At 48.0% G+C, this 17,576-nt stretch overlaps 1 protein-coding gene across 2 annotated transcripts in view; it reads left to right on the top strand.

Annotated features, from left to right (window-relative positions):
• The window catches only part of LOC139048537 (uncharacterized), a 39,189-nt gene that overhangs the window by 13,221 nt on the left and 8,392 nt on the right, over nt 1-17,576 (top strand). For both annotated transcript variants that reach the window (XM_070522940.1, XM_070522941.1), the window contains 6 exons: nt 762-859; nt 3,070-3,231; nt 7,313-7,541; nt 8,449-8,605; nt 13,936-14,069; nt 17,095-17,263. In XM_070522940.1, the coding sequence (XP_070379041.1) occupies nt 762-859; nt 3,070-3,231; nt 7,313-7,541; nt 8,449-8,605; nt 13,936-14,069; nt 17,095-17,263 (949 nt within the window). The remainder of the gene's footprint in view (nt 1-761; nt 860-3,069; nt 3,232-7,312; nt 7,542-8,448; nt 8,606-13,935; nt 14,070-17,094; nt 17,264-17,576) is intronic.

Here is a 17,576-nt window from a genome sequence, read left to right as displayed (position 1 = left end):
AAACGAGAAGAAAGGGGGTTAACCGAGGGACCCGATAATATTATTACTCATATAATGAGAAGCCAACAAACACTGACACCAAGTACAACATAGGGGAAATTGCATGTGCACATGCAATTTCCCCTATGTTGTACTTGGTGTCACTGTTTGTTGGCTTCTCATTATATGACTATATATATATATATATATATATATATATATATATATATATATATATATATATATATATATATATATATATATATATATACAGTGAAGTAGACGCGCGTATGAAGCGGTTTATTGACGTTTCGGCCGGGGTCCGACCTTCATCAGAGTCTGATGAAGGCCGGACCCCGGCCGAAACGTCAATAAACCGCTTCATACGCGCGTCTACTTCACTGTGAATATTTACCCGGACCCAGAACTGCTTTTTTTCTGGTATATATATATATATATATATATATATATATATATATATATATATATATATATATATATATATATATATATATATATATATATATATATATATATATATATATATACACATATATATATATATATATATCGGCTTATAGTAGCAGGATGCGAGAAAAAAAAATCCGGCATGAGATTCCTGAGACACGCTCTTTATTAAAATAGTGAGGCAATGCTATCGTTAGTTATAACAGTGTTTCAGGCGTCCTTTATATAGCACGTTTTGCATTACAAAATGTCTAGATTTGTTCTTTGGGGTCCCTCTGACGCGTGGCTGATGCAATTGCTTGCCCTTCTTGCAGGCAAGAAGACATCAACGGTCGCACGGTGCTTATTCTGATCTGTTCGTTCGTGTTCGTCGTGTTGGCCCTGGCGGTGGCGTTTCTCGCCTACTCCAAATGTAAGGATATTGTTAGGCACGCAGACATATTGAATTACTATAAGGGGGTCCGAATCAAATACCCTCCACCCCACAACAACCTAAATCAGCATGAAGCAACCTCTTGGAGGAGGCTGCAAACAGGAACATATCCAAACCTAAACACACTAAGCAAGATGTTTCCCACCCAGTATAGAGACATTTGCCCCTGGTGCGGCGCCAAGCCCACCTTATATCACAGTACATGGGAATGCGTTCAGAATCAACAGTTCCTTCAAATAAAAGACCCGAGTGCGGAGCAGTGGGAGAGGGTGCTCTCCAGCAGCGACTCGAAAGTCCAGCATGGACTAGTAAGGCACGCTCGCCGAGTAGCCACCCTCAGTGGTGCCCTGGAATAGGGGCGTCGACCCTGCGCAGATGGGGAAGAAGACCGTGAAGATGGCCGACCACATCTGCCACCGCTAATTTCTACCCAATTAGAGCAAATAAAGTTTTTCCTCTTCCTGTTAGGCAAGCTCTTCGCACGGGCGAAATGGTTCGTGATCTTAAAATCGGCCATAAATGCGCGACGACAGGCGGCGATGCGAAACGAAACGTTGCCCCTTTGCCCGCCTTCGATTTCCTCCGGTATTCGCGGTACATTCGTAGGAGGCCTTGTCCTTCGCCAACTTATTTGGCGAAGGACAAACTTATTTGGCGCCAACTTCGCCTTGTCCTTCGCCAGGTTATTTGCAGACAACGTAGTCGTCTGCAAAGCATCGTACATATACCGTCGGGTGAACACAACGTTGGATAAGTAAGTGATGTAAATAAAAGATAATTTGGGCGCCATAACAAACACTTGCGGTACACCAGAAAAAAAAAACTCGCGTTTTTTTTTTTGGAGAAGCAGTTTCACATTGCAGCCACGCGTCGTTTGCCTATTTGCAAGATAACATGAAATACTAGGACACCACATTTTTATAGATACCGCGCAATGCGAATTATAAGGACTTATTCACCATATCTTTACCCAGAAAACGAAAACGTTTTTTTTTCTTTTTTTTCATTTGCTCAGCACGTCGTCTGCATCGCGAAAGGGACGCCGCTAGAAGGCGCTCAATTGCGGCGTGGTTCAAAGATGGCGGCGCCCATGCGGTGGCACTGTTACTGTGGCTAGCCCTATTGTAGTGCTGTAAAGCGCACGTACACTATGTCGGTACACTATACGACAGCATTCGTGATCATGATGTTTTTCTGGCATCTCCTTGGAAGCGGAGGGGAGCCAAATTGTCATCTATAGCCTGCTTGATTTACTCAAGCTTTACTGCATTTATCGCCATCTAGCATTTTGCCTATCCGACCTGTATCACTATATCTTACCGTTACCTACGCTTGCAGTGAATTCAGTTCTATAAATCTCTTTTCTGCTTCCTTTCCCCCCACCTATACTCTAATCGTCTCTTATCTCAACTGCTGACCAGTCAATCTTTCCACCTTCTTTGAATGCCCAACGCTTTTGGAAGGTGGACACTCCCTGCTCTCGCTGGGAGAATACCTTGGCGCTATCTTTGCACAACCTCGGTACTAGCATGGATGGATGGATGCATGTTATGAGCGTCCCCTTAGGAACGGAGTGGGGGGTTGCACCACCAAGCTCTTGCTATTATAGTGCCTAATGTACTACCTAGGTTAAACAATGAAAAAACTCTATAAACTCCCACAACCAAATTTTCTGATTCCCTATTGCGAACTGTGCTTTTGTACGTCTCCGTTTTTTGTCATTTGCTTACTTTTATTCCACCAATCCTCCGATCGCCTCGTACTAATCCCTATTGCGGACATGTTTACCTTTCCACTGCTCTCGCTGAACCCAAGGGCTTCATGGAGGCCAGTGGGGCCTAAATCGACTGCTGGGAAGACGTTTTCACATTCTAATAAAACATGCTCCATAGTTTCCCTAGCTTTACCGCAGCAAGCACATGCTTCTTCTTCCTTCTTATATCTCGCTTTATAGATGCGTGTTCTAAGGCACCCCGATCTGGCTTCTCTGTGCCGATATAGCACCATCTTGTGTCGCTTTCTTCAACCGCAGCGCCTGCGAAACCCTTTCCTGGCAGGCAGTATACTACGTTCCTGTTTTTGCAGCGACGTTCTCTGTAAATTTTAGCGTCGCATTTAAACGTGTTCGAGAATTCTTTGACTTCTCGAAAGGAACTTGACTTTAACGCCCCGCGGCTACTCTGTCGCAGCGGTCGAGTTACCAGCACAGACCGAGGAACATACCGCCGTCTTCATCGACCGAGCTAAGGGGAGTCCGTCGTCCTCTGAACCACATGTCGAGGAACCCCCACTACTGGCACCCACCACCGTAATAGACGTGACGACGAAGTTGACACCGACGACGACGACTAGTAAGTCCAGCTGCCGAGCCTTCCCGCCTCACTCAATGGCTCTTTGGTCGCGATCATGGAGGTGGCCAAACGTTCCTAGGCGCTAGTTCGCCGGTTCGATTAGCGGCCGCCTAGAGCCGCACGAGCAGCGAACTTAACTGTGCAGCGACGAACCGACGAAGCCCACGCCAAGGGGGTTTTTAGGATGGCGCCCATCCCTGCCTTGAGCGTCGGCGTCATCCCGCGGCGGCGTAACCGAGCGAACGAGCAGATGGAAAGATGAAAGCGAACGCGGAGCGCTGTGGGAAAGAAGAGAGCGCGAGGGGGGAAGTGGAGGAGGACGCTACAGTGAATCCTGCGCATGCGCTGAGTTGCCGGCGGCCACACGATACGTTCATTTTAGGGATCGCAAGCCTTCTGTGCGCAGGCGCGAGTGAGAGCGGGTGCGAGAGAGAAAATCTGGGGGCTTTTGCTCCTTGAATATATGACTCTGCCTAGGCACCACGGAGGAGGTTTCCTAGCGCGTGTTGTGTTTGTCTCCTAGACATCCCGGCATCGCGGAGTGCGGTCGAGCTCGTTTACGCTTTCGTCGCGACGATAGATTGCGTTTTTTACAAGCGCTGCGCCAGGAGGGCACATGTAACCGGCAAACGGAGGTCTCAGGAGAGCACCTGAGGTTATAATAAAGCAGGCGGCGCAGGATCTCCAAGGCACCCAAGGGGTAGCGGGGGGGGATCAAACCTGGAAGCAGGGCGGCCCGTGGATTGGGGCCGCGGAGGCCGATGCGTGCTGGCTGGAAAAGCTGCATTTCCGTTCGTCTGCTGTCATTTTCCCTCACTGCGGGCTTGTGTGGCTTAGTACTCTATAATTACTGTATATACCGGGTGTTACTTAAAAAGCCATCGGGCACAATAAAGAACGCAAAGCCCGCCCGCGATTTTACCCACAAAAGCCGAGAAAGGAAAGACGTGCCTTACCTGCGTCTCAACCGCCATTACCGCCCTCGCAATCGCAAATCAAATCGCTGCCGCAACGACGCATCGAGCAAGAATGCCTGAGTTCGAGAGTACCTTTCTCAGAAAAGTAAAAAAAAACAAGCGTCTCATGCGTCACATCCGGTACAAACGTATTAACCTCCTTTCTCACCTCCTTTCACCTTGCGCATGCGCAGCGACATCGGAGCACTCGGGGGCGATGTTCAGGTTACTTAAAGATCGCCATATTGAAATAAAAGGACGATTCCTTCGGAGACAGGCCTTCAGTGATGGCGACGACGGAATGATGAGCGATTCGAGGTAATTCTTCACCAATTAACAAAAGTTAATTGAATTTAAAAGTTTGTTTCAGCTGGCTCATCATAATTGGGAAACTGAAGCGAACTCTCCGCACAAGCCACATCAACTTTTGGATCTGGAAAAAAATGCGATTACCCATGGAACTGTCAGCGCGCTGGTTGGTCGCTGCATGGTGACGTAAGCAGAACGTCGCCTCGAGGGGCGTGGCTTCGATCTCGCTGCAGCCTGCCAGTTTCGGTTTCGTGCACTCTGATAGCCGAAATTCGTCGCGATACAGTTGAGGCTATTGTTGACAGGAACATCTCACCATTTCGCTAACCAGCGGTTACTCTCGAACAGTACAGTTGCCCTACGTTTTACCGCGTTTGTCAATTCAACCCCCCTATAGCATGGTTCACACTATCTTCCTGCATAGGAATTTTATGACCAGCTTCAATTCGAAAATTCAATGTTGTTAATTTTGGCTAACATGATGAGACTATTTCTGTTCAATGCATCTCTAGTAAACATGAAGCCAATCTCAAAGCATCACTTGGTCATTGTGTAAAAATAAAAGATATTCTATTGATTGAAATGAAAAAAAAACATCGCAGAAAAACATGTTTTTAAGGCGACTGAGTGTATACTACTTTTCGTTGCGATTGTGTTCGTCCCTTTCCCTATTGTTGCCTGCTTAGCGCTTCACTTAATTTGTCAAGCATTAACATGCTCAACGTTCTCAAGTTTGTTGTCTTTTAGTTTCAAAATACCAATGACTAAAGAAGTTATGCAGATTCAACAGACACATTGAGATCTATGGGATGCGAAACTTTAGTGAAGCGATTATTTTAATGATTTGGAACTAACGGCAATGTGTACATGTTATTTACTTTCATGCTATGCAACGTGTGATCTGATGGAATGTGATCGCATTGGAATGTGCAACGTGTGATCTCATTGCGCCCATGACAAGTAACAGCTTTAATTTCATGTAATATGCCCACGTTAACATGACACCGGGAACTAGGCCAGCACTGCCGCACACGGCTAACTTTGTTCTGCCTGCTATTTTCGTCCTCCCTACTGTAGCAGACGTTCTAGATATTTTGTATCCACCAAAACTTGTCAATCAATGGCCGTCGGTTCTACATCGCTCCACTTTTAGCGTCAAGGGGTCTGACTGGGGAGACATCACAGAACAAAGCTAAAGCAGCTGCTGTGCGTGTAGCTGTATATTCTGTCGAGCGAGCAGTTTACTGCTCAAAACTCCAAACGTCTCTTGTTCATGGATGGATGGATGGATGGATGGATGGAAGGTAGGAGCGTCCCCTTTGAAACGGGGCGATGGCAGTTGCCACCATGGTCAGATGTCGCTGACAGCGACATCTCGTGTTGCTTTGTCGTACCACAACGCTATAGAAACGTTTTCTTTTTCTTCTTTTCTTCAGCTACATAAGTGATCTCGTCGAAGAAAGATAACGAAAGTAATGTACGTTAACCATTGCGTCGGCGCTTTACGCAATCAGCTAACTGGAATGTGGCTGGTAACTACAAAAATAACCGTGTGCCCTTTCGGGTTAAACTGTGTGCCGACCAGGTGACGATACCAATGTTACTACTACAATTTCGCAGCAATGGAAAGATAGAAATTAGAAAGGAAAATCTGTGCGATAACGCATATATGGGTAGTGCCTCAATTGCTAGTCGAAAGCTCGAGCTGGTTTCCTATAAGGACAAAAGCACACGAGCAAAGACTCGCAACAAGATGAGGCCTGTGTATGCTGCAGCAAACATCCAGAGGCGATTCAGCACGTCCTAATGGAATCCGAAGAGATTCACCCTACTGGAACTTGGCCGTATATAGCGTACATCTTCCAGAAGCGCTTGGATTTAAAGTGGGCGGGAGCATCAACCGGTCAGTACTTAAGATAAGCAAGAGACGTTTAGAGTATTGGCGGAAAAGAAAATCAGGGAAGTAATTAACACGACCAGATCCGGCACAGGCATAGGTGGCGGTACAAGACAGATAAGGAAGTTTTGAAGAGAAAAGAAAGATATTGGGAAGCTAGATGTATACAAAAACGCTTGAATAAAAAAAAAGATCATGTGCGATTCTACTCAGTGAAGGTGCATGGCCATCGAAGCTGTGTAGCACACGGCAAGGAGGCGGCACAGAATTTCGAACAAATTTGGTACGAACACATTTATATTGTTCTTGATCGGTGCTCATCGCGACGAAAGGTGCGCGCACACATTAATTATCATTCATTCGCGTTCGTTCGTACTATACATTCGATCGTTATATATGCATTCGTGTTTTCGTTTCGCGGTATACTGAGGCAAAGTATTTGAGCCCGAAATCACCGCACCGACTGGCAGTGGCACCAGTGCCGTCAACGCCTTCGCAAAGGGAGTGGCAGCATGGGAAAGCGGGCATGGTGAGCGGCAACGGAGCCTGAAGAATACGACAACGACGAACGCGCGAGCAGTGGCACGAACCAATGCTGATGATGATAGTTTTTGCTCACACAGATGTGTCGACGGACACGAAAAATGAACGGTACCCTGGTCATAAACAGCTTCGCTGTGAAAAGCATGCTTATCCTGTCTGATTAATTTGTACCCCACCCCACCGTTTAAAAGGGTATGTCAATAAATCATCATCATCATCTACTAGAATCCTTTGGACTCTGCTACTCCGGTTCTAAGCTACTAAACCTCTCCCTCTCTCTTTTTTTTCCGACTACACTATTCCTTAAACGGTGATTCCGAAACAATCGGCATGCAGAGACTATCTGACGGCACCTTTGCTGCTATCTCGTATGCAGGGAAGCTGCTAGAGTACGCGCCCTTCCTCTGCACCGTGTCGGACGATGCGGACTTTACGGTGTTCGTGTTCCCGCCGGACGGCTTGTGCGAGGTCATCTACTTCGACGTGATCTACCTCTACTACAAGAACATGGTGGGGAAACCGATGACGAAGAACCTGGTCGACTTCCTCGATCACTCCAAGAAGCACACCAACCGGACTCAGTTCGGCATCGGCATTTCCTACTAGTACGTGTTGTGCGCCTCCGCCCCACTCCACTCCCCACACTGTGGCCTCCGAGATCTCATCCATTGCGATCTCGGGGGCCACGGTCACATTCTTGAGCAATTCGGTGCTCTCGCAGGCGCTGTGCGCTTTGACTGCTGGCAGAACCAGCGTATAGAGTTACTGTGTATGCAACCGAGCCATATTGACACGTGTACTTGTATATCTCTATCAGGCGACCACGTTTCACCGCCTAACAATTAAGTGTTATCGCACAGCGCAGAACGCGCCCGCATGTAATGGAACTTTCTCGAAAGTTATCGATGGTTCTATCCGGTGTATGTTTTTGCCGAACCTTGTGTTATTTGATTTCATCGCGTGACTCGAATTGTGCAGAACTTTGTGGAAGGCACGCGGGTCCGAGCGATTAGTCCGGACTATTCGACGTCTGATTTATAAAAGCCGACGCGCTTGACACGCTGATCAGATTTTCGACGAACGCCGACTGTGTTCACCGCTTTCGTTGAGCTTTGAGTGTAGCCTGTTTTTGTAGGCACAGGTTCGCCCAATAAAGTTAGTTTCGCCATTCACAGTGTTGTTGCTGTGTCCTCGACCGTCACTACCACGTGACAACTTACAGTAACTGTAGTTTTCTTGATTTGTTGCGAAGTATTAGGAATATAAATGCTCGTCTAACGAGAAAAGCCGGAGAACCCGGCCTCAAGTAATGAGAAAGCCATGTTCTCGTTTCAGTCGAAACGAGGCACGATCTTTCCATCAGCGGCGATCCGCATTTCGATTCGTGATATGAACGGTTTCCTGTCCCCTTTAAGATACTTGCAGGGTCCTATACTCACAAACTATAGCGGTAAAGTGGAATCAATTGAGGACGTATTTCTTAAGCGTTCTATCTTTTTTTTTTCTCCGCAGCAATTACACGCTTATGAACGACCTGCACCTAGCAAAAAGTGCGGAGCTTCACAAGTATCTTGACTATATCGAAGATCACAAAGCCAACAACTACGCCATGCTCGACTGCCAAGATAGGTTCCATAATGCTCTAATTGCCGCCTTCTACATGATAGAGGTAAGCCAGGCGCTTTCACGTGTGAATGGCATGTTCAGGGGACGTTACTTGTATTCACTGTTTACGCCTATAATGGTAACGCTTCTTATTCGCACAATGTCAGCCGCGCTGTACTGCAATGTTGTTGTTGTTGTTGTTGTGTGAGTGTGCGCGCGCTGAGTGTCCTTTCGAAGAAAGAGAAATTAAACCACCGCCTAGCCGAAGAACAAGCCCTTTTCAACTATAGGTTGTCGTCTCCGTTGTCGTTGTTTTTAGTCGTTGTTGCTGATGCATCAGCCGAATAATCACGGGGGCGAAAAGGCGAGAAGAAAATGAAGGAGGTAGTAACATATGCTTGAGAGGAGACAATGTGATCTAGCTTTCTGTTGAAGAATATATAGGCACGGCATGGGTGCGCCAGCGTTAATCTTGGAATTTCTGCGAAACGAAGCTTTCGGTAAGCAATTAATCAATCGCCACCAGTTTGCCCGTTTTCATTCCCTCATTTGTGTCCCCTTTCTTCCCCGTAATACATCGATTATCCTCACTCGTATTTGACCATTTAACACTTCGTACTTCGCCTAATGACCACACCTATATGCATCCGCCTTTACTCGTGGCAGTCATACCATTGCACCCTTCCCCGTACAAAACTGTCAATAGGGAATTTTAGCTTGTCCGCTATTACGGCAAACGGGTGTGGTTTGGGCGGATTGCCGGATGGGCGGGGGCGTAAACGTGAGCGGCCGGAGCGGTGCAGCCACTTGGTGGCGTAGAGCTCAACCAGACAAACACAGGGCTAAAATTGCAGTAACCTACTTTATTCTGTTTCGCTGCTGGTACAAATTGACAATAATTAAAAATTTTCAGAAAACGAAACTATCCAGTTTACAACTCTAACTCAGTAATGAAAGTGACACCACAATTGTGTGAATTGCATCTGATAGTACATCTCAAGCGGACAAAATTGATATTCACACATGAATCTCAAATTTTAGTAATATGAAAACACAGCTTTTGCAGAACCCTAGAGCATAACGTAACAAATTCGTGCAAGATATAAAATTACATGTTGAATTTGTCCGCTTTCAATGGTCTAATGAATGCTGTTTACAGAACTGCGATATCTGTTTTTGATGCAGAGTTATGAATTCGTAAACTTCGTTCTTCTATTTTTTTTCGAACTTTCGCATTATTGAATATCCTTTTAATAAAATTCAGGACCTAAATCGAAATTCCGCTTCCAACAGTCACTAGAATTTAACTTGCTCTCTCGAATGCAACAAATTTCATTAAAATCGGGGGTTATCTCAGAAAACGTTTTTGTGTTTTACATGTATTTGAATAGGCCACGTCGGAATTGGGCCCGAGCTAAAGCTTCCTCTTAAGAGTGGAATGCGATAGCGTCTGGAGATCCACTGTCGCATTCATGTAAACGCGGCTCCTAGCCGAATGGCACGCGTGTTATCAGCATAGAGCAGTTTACACCCTTTGGAGTGCCCCTTGTGATAACGCGCGTGCCATTCGTTACTGGAAAGTTCCGGGCTTGCAGCGATAAAGAAAGGAAACGCATCAAGGCAGATAACGCTTACTGTTGTGTGGCAGAAGGGGCAAGCCAAAGGGTGTAACTTTGCCAAAGAGTGTACCAAAAATCAGCATAGAACAGTTTACACCCTTTGGAGTGCCCCTTGTGATAACGCGCGTGCCGTTCGTTACTGGAAAGTTCCGGGCTCGCAGCGTTAAAGAAAGGAAACGCATCAAGGCAGATAACGCTTACTGTTGTGTGGCAGAAGGGGCAAGCCAAAGGGTGTAACTTTGCCAAAGAGTGTACCAAAAATCAGCATAGAACAGTTTACACCCTTTGGAGTGCCCCTTCTGATAACGCGCGTGCCGTTCGTTACTGGAAAGTTCCGGGCTCGCAGCGTTAAAGAAAGGAAACGCATCAAGGCAGATATGACGATTATCGTTGTGTGGCAGAAGGGGCACGCCAAAGGGTGTAAACTGTTCTTAGAGTGTATTTTCTGCACGAATATATTGTCAACTGGTAATTGCTATAAACCGGTCATCGATGCTGCCACGATGCATGCTCATGGCTCGTCGAGCCTAGCATTGCAGCCCTGCACTGCTCGCAGTTTTTCGGTTGTTTTTTTCAAAATTCCTTTTACAAGAAAGCCGCCAATATGGTGCAAAATGCTGCACTCAACTGAAGTCAGTGCTACTTCCAGTCGTTCCGTGAGTGGTTCGTGCATTGGGGCACGCAACACCCGGGCATTTCGGACCAGAAAACGCCGTGCACGTGTATATCTCTCGACCGACCGTAACGAAATGTGGGGAGCGCAATGGCGGCCGGCGGTCGGAAGGCGGCACTGGCGCCGTCAAAGAAAGACTCCACCCTCCGAGAGGGCGCGCGCATCGAGGCACCCTTAAAGCCCCTTAAACTTCGTAAAGTAGCGACACTCTCCTCCTCCGCCTTCACTCCTCCTCGTTTCTCCTCTCTTTCACGCTCCCTCCTCGACCGTGGCGCCGCCTACATTGCTCGAGCGTAGCAACGGCACCAACATGCGCTCCTCGCCACTCCGTAGACGCTCCTCGAGCAAAAATGGCGCTGATGCACGGCGCGAGGGCCCACGTGATGCTATTAGGCCAATAGCGGCGCGTCGTCGGCCTCGGCCAGAGCGCGCGAGGAGGAGGCGGCATTCTTCAAAGCGTGGCAGTACTTTACGAAGTTTAAGGGGCTTTAGGCATCCTAGCGAGAGTTAATGCGCTACATGTAAACGGCGTCGCATCGCCTTTCCCAAATGTGCTTGGAAATGCGATGCGCCACTGTCGCATTCATGTAAACGGGGCTGACTGTTTCTCACGCTTCCCGGCAACTGTAGCGTATGTAACCGTAATGTTTACCTGGGAAGACTAGCGGCGAACGCTATGCACGAAGGCGGGCTTTCAGGTAGAAACGCGGCCTCTTGCATGGGCTGACATGCGGTGGAGGCGAGCGCCATCTGGAAGTGTTTTCAAGGAAGCGGGCGCACCACTGTATGGACTCCGAGATATTTACGCTCCGGCGTGCGCAAATGGCGGACGCCATCTCCGGTCTATGCATTGTAGAAACACTGGAAAACGGATTTGCTAGAGTTTTCGCCTTACAGAATTGTTTTCTCGTATATTCAAATTACAATTGAATATTCTTCTTTTGATTTTCTTTTGCGACACGGGCTCCTTACCACTGTCGCGTTAATATGTCACGCCATCCTCGTGGCCTCCCTGCCGGACGGTGTCAGCGTATTTTAGTTCTACACGCACTCAAATTTCCCTAGCGCCCTCCTGGTCGGTGCTGATTCCCCATATAAGGGCCGTTTATAGTCCGACGTAACGCACGCGCGCGCACGCTACGTCACGTCGGCGAAAACGACACCTCTATAGTCGGGCGCACCGGCGCAGCTAACGTAACCGGCGGCTTCCAACGCGCCCCGACGGGCCCGGCGCCGATTTGGCTCCGGAGCCATTCGCGCGTCGAAGTCGGCGGAACTCTCGCACCACAATGCATTGCGCGCGAAGAAAAAGGCGCCAACACAACTCCGCAGACGGCTTTTGCGGACGGCGCGCGACTTGGCGAACCTTCTGCGCATGCTCCGAAGATAGCAGCCTACGGCGCGCGCGTTGAAGTATAGAGGGGATGGCCTCCCGGCTGGCGCAGCGCAGCCGACGTAGCGTGACTGACCGCGAACGACGCTCGCCCGCGCGCCGATAACGTCGGACTATAAACGGGCCTATACGGAACGGATGGCCACAGTTTAATAGTGGCAGGTGCTACAATTTTGCATCAGCAGATTCGCCGCACTTGGTTTCGAAGCGTCCAGCTTTGGCGCGTCCGGGCAGCGACGTGATAAAACGTTGCGGCGCATGCGCTTCTCGCACGCAACCCGAATGGCCGCGGGCAAAAACTTGGCGCGTCGCGCTCGGTGATCGTTGACAAAGGTGCGCGTCTGTTAAGGGCCGTTTATAGTCTGACGTAACGCACGCGCGCGCACGCTACGTCACGTCGGCGAAAACGACACTTCTATAGTCGGGCGCACCGACGCAGCTAACGTAACCGACGGCTTCCAACGCGCCCCGACGGGCCCGGCGCCGATTTGGCTCCGGAGCCATTCGCGCGTCGAAGTCGGCGGAACTCTCGCACCACAATGCATTGCGCGCGAAGAAAAAGGCGCCAACACAACTCCGCAGACGGCTTTTGCGGACGGCGCGCGACTTGGCGAACCTTCTGCGCATGCTCCGAAGATAGCAGCCTACGGCGCGCGCGTTGAAGTATAGAGGGGATGGCATCTCGGCTGGCGCAGCGCAACCGACGTGGCGTGACTGACCACGAGCGACGCTCGCCCGCGCGCCGATAACGTCGGACTATAAACGGGCCTTTATTGTTCAATACATCGCGCCGTCATATATTTTAGTTCTACGCACACTTATGGTATCTTCGACTGGTCGCTTCCATCCCCCGAAGCAGAGTCGGGCAGATCCGGCGTTCCCCGAGCTCAGAGGTAGAGGACGAGCGCGCAAGCCGAACGTGCGACTCGCTCTCGCAGGAGGCAATGACAGATGCTAAACCACGTCACTACTACCAACGTCCGATGTTTCGCTTATCGAAAGCTCCCGGCGCTGCCGGGAAAACCGGCGGACGCGCCGGCGGGAAGAGCGTTCGTCGCAGTGGCCTAGGTTGCCTAGGTTACGGTGGGCCGTCGCCAACAGCAGCGACGCGGCTCTGCGATGACGTTTCAATTTCGACGACTGCTCCGACGACAGGGCTCGGAGCGCCTCAGAGCGTTCGCAGATGGAGGAGAGCAATCGAGAAGAACCAGCCGAACGCAGGGCGGGCACCCTCTTTCAACCAGCCGAAGACAACGCCGCTCGCGAGAGCGCTCCAGAGCGCTCAGAAACGACCAGTCGAAGATGGCATTAAGCTGCCGTAGTACCTCCTGCGCTGCTCTGGTTCCCCATTGGGCGCCGCTGTTATCGGTGGAGGGGAGGAGTGATATATGTCCCATTCAGAGTGGCGCGAATCGAAAGAAACTCTCATCTTGTTTGTATTCCGAAGCTTCTATGTGACAGTTATAAGTTTCTCGTGACAACATTGTGTGCGCTAATGGTCGAAGTCTCGTTTTTCTATTACTTCCTCATTGACGTGTTGTTGAAATATGTCTACAGCAAAGTTGTCAGCCTAAAAGAAAATGTATAGCGGAGCCTTTTTAACCGCGATATGTTTACGGACCAGATAAAACTACATTGTGACGACATCCGCTGCAAGCCTCCGTGACATGAGTTGCCTGATCTTTTTTCTTCTTCTTTATGATCTGCAGGAATTTCAGGAGTACCACGAAGGTAAAGGTCAGCGCGTTGGCTTCAACCTGGTCGCCTCAATATACAACAACGCCACCCTGTACGGCGGCTTCTTTGGTGCTGGTCTTAGCGACAAACCCCTAAGTCACATCGAGTAAGAAGCTTGCGTGCGTGCTTTCTCACATATTATCAGCTTTAAAGGGTTACTGACACGTAATTTTTCGATCAGTCATTGTTTAATGCGATTGGCATATTCTCTGTCTATACTTTCACTTCGCGTTTTGTATCGCGGTTCTAGATTGTTTTTTTCTTTACTTGGGTTGTCTTTCTAATAAAAAAAAAAGACAGGTCTTGGGAAAAAAAAGTCATCCACTGGTCACTACCGAACCTGAGTCCCCGAGCACAGCAGCTTCGTCTCTACATTGAACATCTGTATTCTTGGGATTGCGATGTTTTAATAAAGTGGATTTGATTTTGATTCTGTATGCGCTAGGCCACGAACATGCTTTTTTTTTCTAAGGAGTTACAAGATACGCGGTGCAGGAAAAAAAACATAACAAAAATAGGCGAAAAAACGTTATCTCGCCTCGGAAAGCGCAGCCACGAACAAGTGCCTCCACTTCAATTGCTGCCTTTGAAGCCAACCTTGTTACAGTTTCATTCATTACCCCTGTCATCTTCATCTCTCTGTTCTAAGGCTGCATATTTATTTGCAAGTACCAGCCTGAATTTGTCTGCTTTTACTCTTAACTGCCTCTAGGTTGACCTGTTTCTTCTTGACCAATTTTGCTCTTTCTCTCTTCAAATTGAGGGGAACCCTACCCTCACTAGCCTATGATCACTGCACTTTACCCTACCTATCACTACTAAATCCTGCACTATGCTGAGGTCGGTAGAAAGTATGAAATAAATTTAATTTTTGTTTCACCATTAGGGCTTTTCCAAGTCCATTTTCTGTTGTTACGCTTCCTGAAAAAGGTGTTCATTATTCTCAGCTTATTCCTTTCTGCGAATTCTACCAGCATCTCTCCTCTGGCGTTCCTAGAATCGACGCCGTAGTTACGAATTGCTTGTTCATCAACCTGCCTTTTCCTCAGTTTTGCATTGAAGTCGCCCATTACTACAGTATATACTGAGTTTGCACTTTCGTCATCGCTAATTCAACATCTTCATAAAACTATTCTACTTTATCATCTTCGTGGCTGGATGCTGGGGCGTAGACCTGTACTACCTTTAATCTACACCTCTTATTAAGTTTGATTACGACTACAGCTACCCTCTCATTAATGCTGTAGAATTCGTCAATCTTGTCCGCTATGTCCTTATGGTTAGGAATCCTACGCCGTATTGCTTCTTATCTGGGAGACCTCATGGAGCGGGGAAGAGTGGCAGAAGATGGAATAACAGTCGATTTAATCAATAATGGAGGAGACATAATGCTTTGAAAACTGGCGCCTCTCTATACGAAGTGTATATCGACTGCGAGGGTCCCAGAAAACTGGAAGAATGCAAAAGTTATATTAATCCACAAAAAGGCAGACGTTAAATAATTGAAAAATTATAGGCCAGTTAGCTTACTCCCAGTATTACATAAAATCACCAAGATAATCTCTAATAGAATAAGGGCAACACTGGACTTAGCGAACCAAGGGGACAGGCAGGTTTCAGGAATGGATACTCTACAAGCGATCACATCCATGTCATCAACCAGGTAATCGAGAAGTCCGCAGAGTACAATCAGCCTCTCTTATGGCTTTCATAGATTACGAAAAGGCATTTGATTCAGTAAAAATATTAGCAGTCATAGAGGCATCACGTAATCAAGGAGTACAGACAACTTACGTAAACACCTTGGCTAATATCGAGATTCCACGGCTACCTAAATTCTAGACAAGAAAAGTAGAGAAGATACCTATAAAGAAAGGGGTGAGACAAGGAGACACAATCTATCGAATGTTATTCACTGCGTGCTTAGAAGTAGTATTCAAGCTATTAAACTGACTAGGCTTAGGGGTAAGGTTCGACGGCGAATACCCCAGCAACCTTCGGTTTGCCGATGACATCGTTCTGTTCAGCAACACTGCAGACGAGTTACAACAAATGATTGAGGACGTTAGCAGAGAGCGTGTAAGAGTGGGGTTGAAGATTAATATGCAAAAGACAAATATAATGATGAATATAGCCGGGCAAGGGAACAAGAGTTCAGTGTCGCCAGTCAGCCTCTAGATCGAGTCTGTGAAGGAGTACGTTTACCGACGGTGACGTGGCGTCGCGGTGACGTGGCGTCGCGGTGACGTGGCTCTGCTCCGTCGAGGCGCGTTCGTGACGTGGCGTCGCACCCGATTGGAATTTACGTGCGGCTTCGCTGACACAGACGCCGGCTTTCTCGCTCCCGTTTAGTGCTTTCGCTTCAACAGCGCCACAAGAATGTCTGAAGCAAGAAGCACCGGCAGCGCTTTGCTTTGAGTATGGCTTTTGTATGTCGCCGAGATATAGCACTTGCACCGTGCAAAAATTTCAGCCTGAACGACCGAGCACCGGTGGCCCATTTGGAACAGTCTCGTGTGTAGGCTTGCGCTCAAGATGTTCGAAGTGACGGAGGCTGTTTCGCGGCTGCATTGAAGCAGACTGGACTCCCGGGTCATCATCATCATCACCATAATCATCATCATCGTCGTCGTCGTCCTGTGCGGATACGCCGTGGCGCTATAAAAATGTGCACCCCACCCACTGAGGAGAATCGCCGAGGTCCTATTACGCGCCTAAAATTTTTAACGGGCTTTAAACTTAACGACGCGCTCTCATTGACTTGAGGCGTAAGCAAATACTAGACCATTCACAGCGCTGCTGCCTGGCCCTGCCATCCGCGAATTCGTGGTCACGCCTCAACTGGGTGCCCTAAATGCGGTAATTAGCTTTTCGCATTCTCGGTGAATGTGTTGTTGGCCAGTGATGCAATGCACTCGGCCCGAAAGCGTGAAACGGAACGTTATAGTACCGGTGATAATTTACGCACTGCCTTATTCTTGCGCGAAGGCGATGAGCGAATACTATAGTTTACCTCGAAAGGACACACACAAAAAAGAAAATTCTCGTTTTCTGTTTTCTTTTTCTTCTGCATCGCTGTTTTTTGTGTTTTAAGTGTCCTATACGTGGCGCCGATCTTTGCTGACACGCAGTAAACCTCCTCTCAAACATCTGCGCTACTACGTCTTCCTGACTCACTGGCCGACCAGCGACTACGTTGACGGCGACCTCTGCTACATCAAGACGCCGCAGATCTTCTTCACGCCGACTAAAACGTATTCTCGCGTACTGTACAAAGGCTGGGGTGACCACTGCAATATGGTGAGCACCCAACCCTCTATGACCTGAAGAAGAAAGAATGCATTAGCGATTAGGACGGTTTTGTTGTTGTTGCGGTTGTTAGCTTTGTTTTCGTTTAAGGAAATCTGGGCGTGTAAAAAAGATCTCGCAAAAAATATGCGGTGTGCGAAACTAGCTAAGGTATATACGGGGTGATCATTTTTAAGATTTCCGGAATTTTTAAGGCTCGCCTGTGGCGGATAGCTGACTTCTTGTTCTTGAGCTAGAATTGTCCAACATTACTATACGAGAAATCGAAACACATATTGAACTAATTAATTTCTGAATTAATTAC

The sequence above is a fragment of the Dermacentor albipictus genome, chromosome 8 (assembly GCF_038994185.2).
Source record: "Dermacentor albipictus isolate Rhodes 1998 colony chromosome 8, USDA_Dalb.pri_finalv2, whole genome shotgun sequence".
Taxonomy (NCBI): Eukaryota; Metazoa; Arthropoda; class Arachnida; order Ixodida; family Ixodidae; genus Dermacentor; species Dermacentor albipictus.
Note: the sequence above shows the minus strand (reverse complement) of the source record. Positions and strands in the feature narration are given on the sequence as shown.